Raw genomic sequence first — 2500 nt, 5'->3', positions numbered from 1 at the left:
TAAATTAAAGTAAAAATCAATCCTAACAAACGTCACTTTATATGTCAACATTTCAAGCTTCCCGAATTCTTTCCGAGTCCGATCTCTGCCGATCCGATCCGCCGTTCCGTCCTGGGATCGGATCAGTGCCTTCTCTAATAAACATACAGATGATATCAGAGCTGGATTGTAGCTCTAATCACTTCTAATCTAATCTTCAGTTACACCGTTAAACTTCACAGTTTTGGTTTGTTTTTGTTTTTGATTTTTTTTGAAAATTAAACTGTAAATTGTGTCGATTTTGCGCCGTAGTTGTAGTCGTTCTCTAGTTTAAAAAGGATTGAGGTGAAATTATAGAAAAGATGTTGGTGAGTTTATACAAGAGCTTAAAACGTCCAAATGAAATAAACGTGCAAGTGAATAAACGTGAAGAAAAGACAGGGCCGTATGTGGTTCGAGTGCTTGTTAAACGTAAGTGTGTGTGTGTGTGTGTGTGTGTGTGTGTGTGTGTAGGTGCTGGAGGACGTGCTGTCGGTGAAGGACGCCTCGGTCATGGCGAGTCTGTTGGAGTTGGTGGTGATTCTGTGGAGAAGCGTACAGAAATCCCTGCAGCTCAACCAGGAGGCTCTGCAGTACACCACGGCCAAGTTCGCCTCCGTCCTGCCCGAGTACCTGCGCGTCTTTCAGGTCTTTAATCCTTTTAATAATAATAATTATTAATATTACTTTTATTATTATTGTTATTATAATTATTACTGCTATTATTATTATTATAGCTAAGCGTTAAAGATGCAGATGATAATGTCGAAACACTAGCAGTGTTAGAGTGTAGTGTTTCGTCACGTTTACATTTTCCTGACTCTGTGATAAGCTCCGCCTCCAGCGCTCTCGGCTCCTCCCCTTTTTTCCTTATAAGGAAACTCCTAAGGCTCCTAACGCTGCAATCGTCTACTTGTAATTCCCGATTTCCAACCAGGAAGAACCAAAGAGAACTCCTACTCGGGAACTCGGGACGGTTATAATCTACTTTGTGAACACTACGAACTGCTGCTTTAATGCTCATATATATCGGATATTTTTGAGTACGTTTACGTTTTATTTAATCCCAAGCGATTTACAGTTGAGACAGGATACTAGAGACGGAGCTTATTTCTGGGTCAGAAAGAACAGCCAGAAATGAAGAAATGAAGCTTTTTGGTCTTTTTATTTATTCTTTTTTTAAAAAATTCAATTCTAATATTTAAATTAGGACTCGACTGATTTCTCGTCTGACAGAAAGTCTTGAAATGTTTAATTATTTCGAAACAAATACCAAAACTTGTTTCAGGACACTAGAGGGCGCTGATCACTCGCAGTGTGACTATATGTATGAGAGTCAAGAAAACTGTTTCCTTCTAATATTAAATATATATGTAGTGTGTGTGTGTGTGTGTGTGTGCACTGTAACATGAGAGCTCCATTACGTTATGTGAACTTATTTCTTCTCTTTAACTCTAATTGTCTTGGCAAGTTTTGGATATTGAACTCAAGTTTATAGTTTTTCAAAAATTAAACTTAAAGTAATCCATTGACTCGACTTTGAGTCATTGTCTTGACTTGACTTTGAGTCATTGTCTTGACTTGACTTTTGAGTCATTGACTTTGAGTCATTGTCTTGACTTGACTTTGAGTCATTGTCTTGTCTTGACTTTGAGTCTTTGTCTTGACTTGACTTTTGAGTCATTGTCTTGACTTGACTTTGAGTCATTGACTTTGAGTCATTGTCTTGTCTTGACTTTGAGTCTTTGTCTTGACTTGACTTTGAGTCATTGTCTTGTCTTGACTTTGAGTCATTGTCTTGTCTTGACTTTGAGTCATTGTCTTGTCTTGACTTTGAGTCATTGTCTTGACTTGACTTTTGAGTCATTGTCTTGTCTTGACTTTGAGTCATTGTCTTGACTTGACTTTTGAGTCATTGTCTTGTCTTGACTTTGAGTCATTGTCTTGACTTGACTTTTGAGTCATTGTCTTGTCTTGACTTTGAGTCATTGTCTTGACTTGACTTTTGAGTCATTGACTTTGAGTCATTGTCTTGACTTGACTTTTGAGTCATTGTCTTGACTTGACTTTGAGTCATTGTCTTGACTTGACTTTTGAGTCATTGTCTTGTCTTGACTTTGAGTCATTGTCTTGACTTGACTTTTGAGTCATTGACTTTGAGTCATTGTCTTGACTTGACTTTGAGTCATTGTCTTGACTTGACTTTTGAGTCATTGACTTTGAGTCATTGTCTTGACTTGACTTTTGAGTCATTGACTTTGAGTCATTGTCTTGATTTGACTTTGAGTCATTGTCTTGACTTGACTTTTGAGTCATTGACTTTGAGTCATTGTCTTGTCTTGACTTTTGAGTCATTGACTTTGAGTCATTGTCTTGTCTTGACTTTGAGTCATTGTCTTGACTTGACTTTTGAGTCATTGACTTTGAGTCATTGTCTTGACTCAAACTTGACTGAAACTAAAGTTTTCTTCAAGTTGACTTT

General features: G+C 37.5%; 1 protein-coding gene across 1 annotated transcript in view; it reads left to right on the top strand.

The window, feature by feature from the left end:
* ncapg2 (non-SMC condensin II complex, subunit G2) overlaps positions 1 to 2500 on the top strand; it is a 29191-nt gene that overhangs the window by 12247 nt on the left and 14444 nt on the right. Inside the window, exon 15 of the mRNA XM_053233317.1 lies at positions 493 to 666. Coding sequence (XP_053089292.1) covers positions 493 to 666 — 174 coding nt within the window. The remainder of the gene's footprint in view (positions 1 to 492; positions 667 to 2500) is intronic.

The sequence above is a fragment of the Pangasianodon hypophthalmus genome, chromosome 4, assembly GCF_027358585.1.
Source record: "Pangasianodon hypophthalmus isolate fPanHyp1 chromosome 4, fPanHyp1.pri, whole genome shotgun sequence".
Classification (NCBI taxonomy): Eukaryota; Metazoa; Chordata; class Actinopteri; order Siluriformes; family Pangasiidae; genus Pangasianodon; species Pangasianodon hypophthalmus.
Note: the sequence above shows the minus strand (reverse complement) of the source record. Positions and strands in the feature narration are given on the sequence as shown.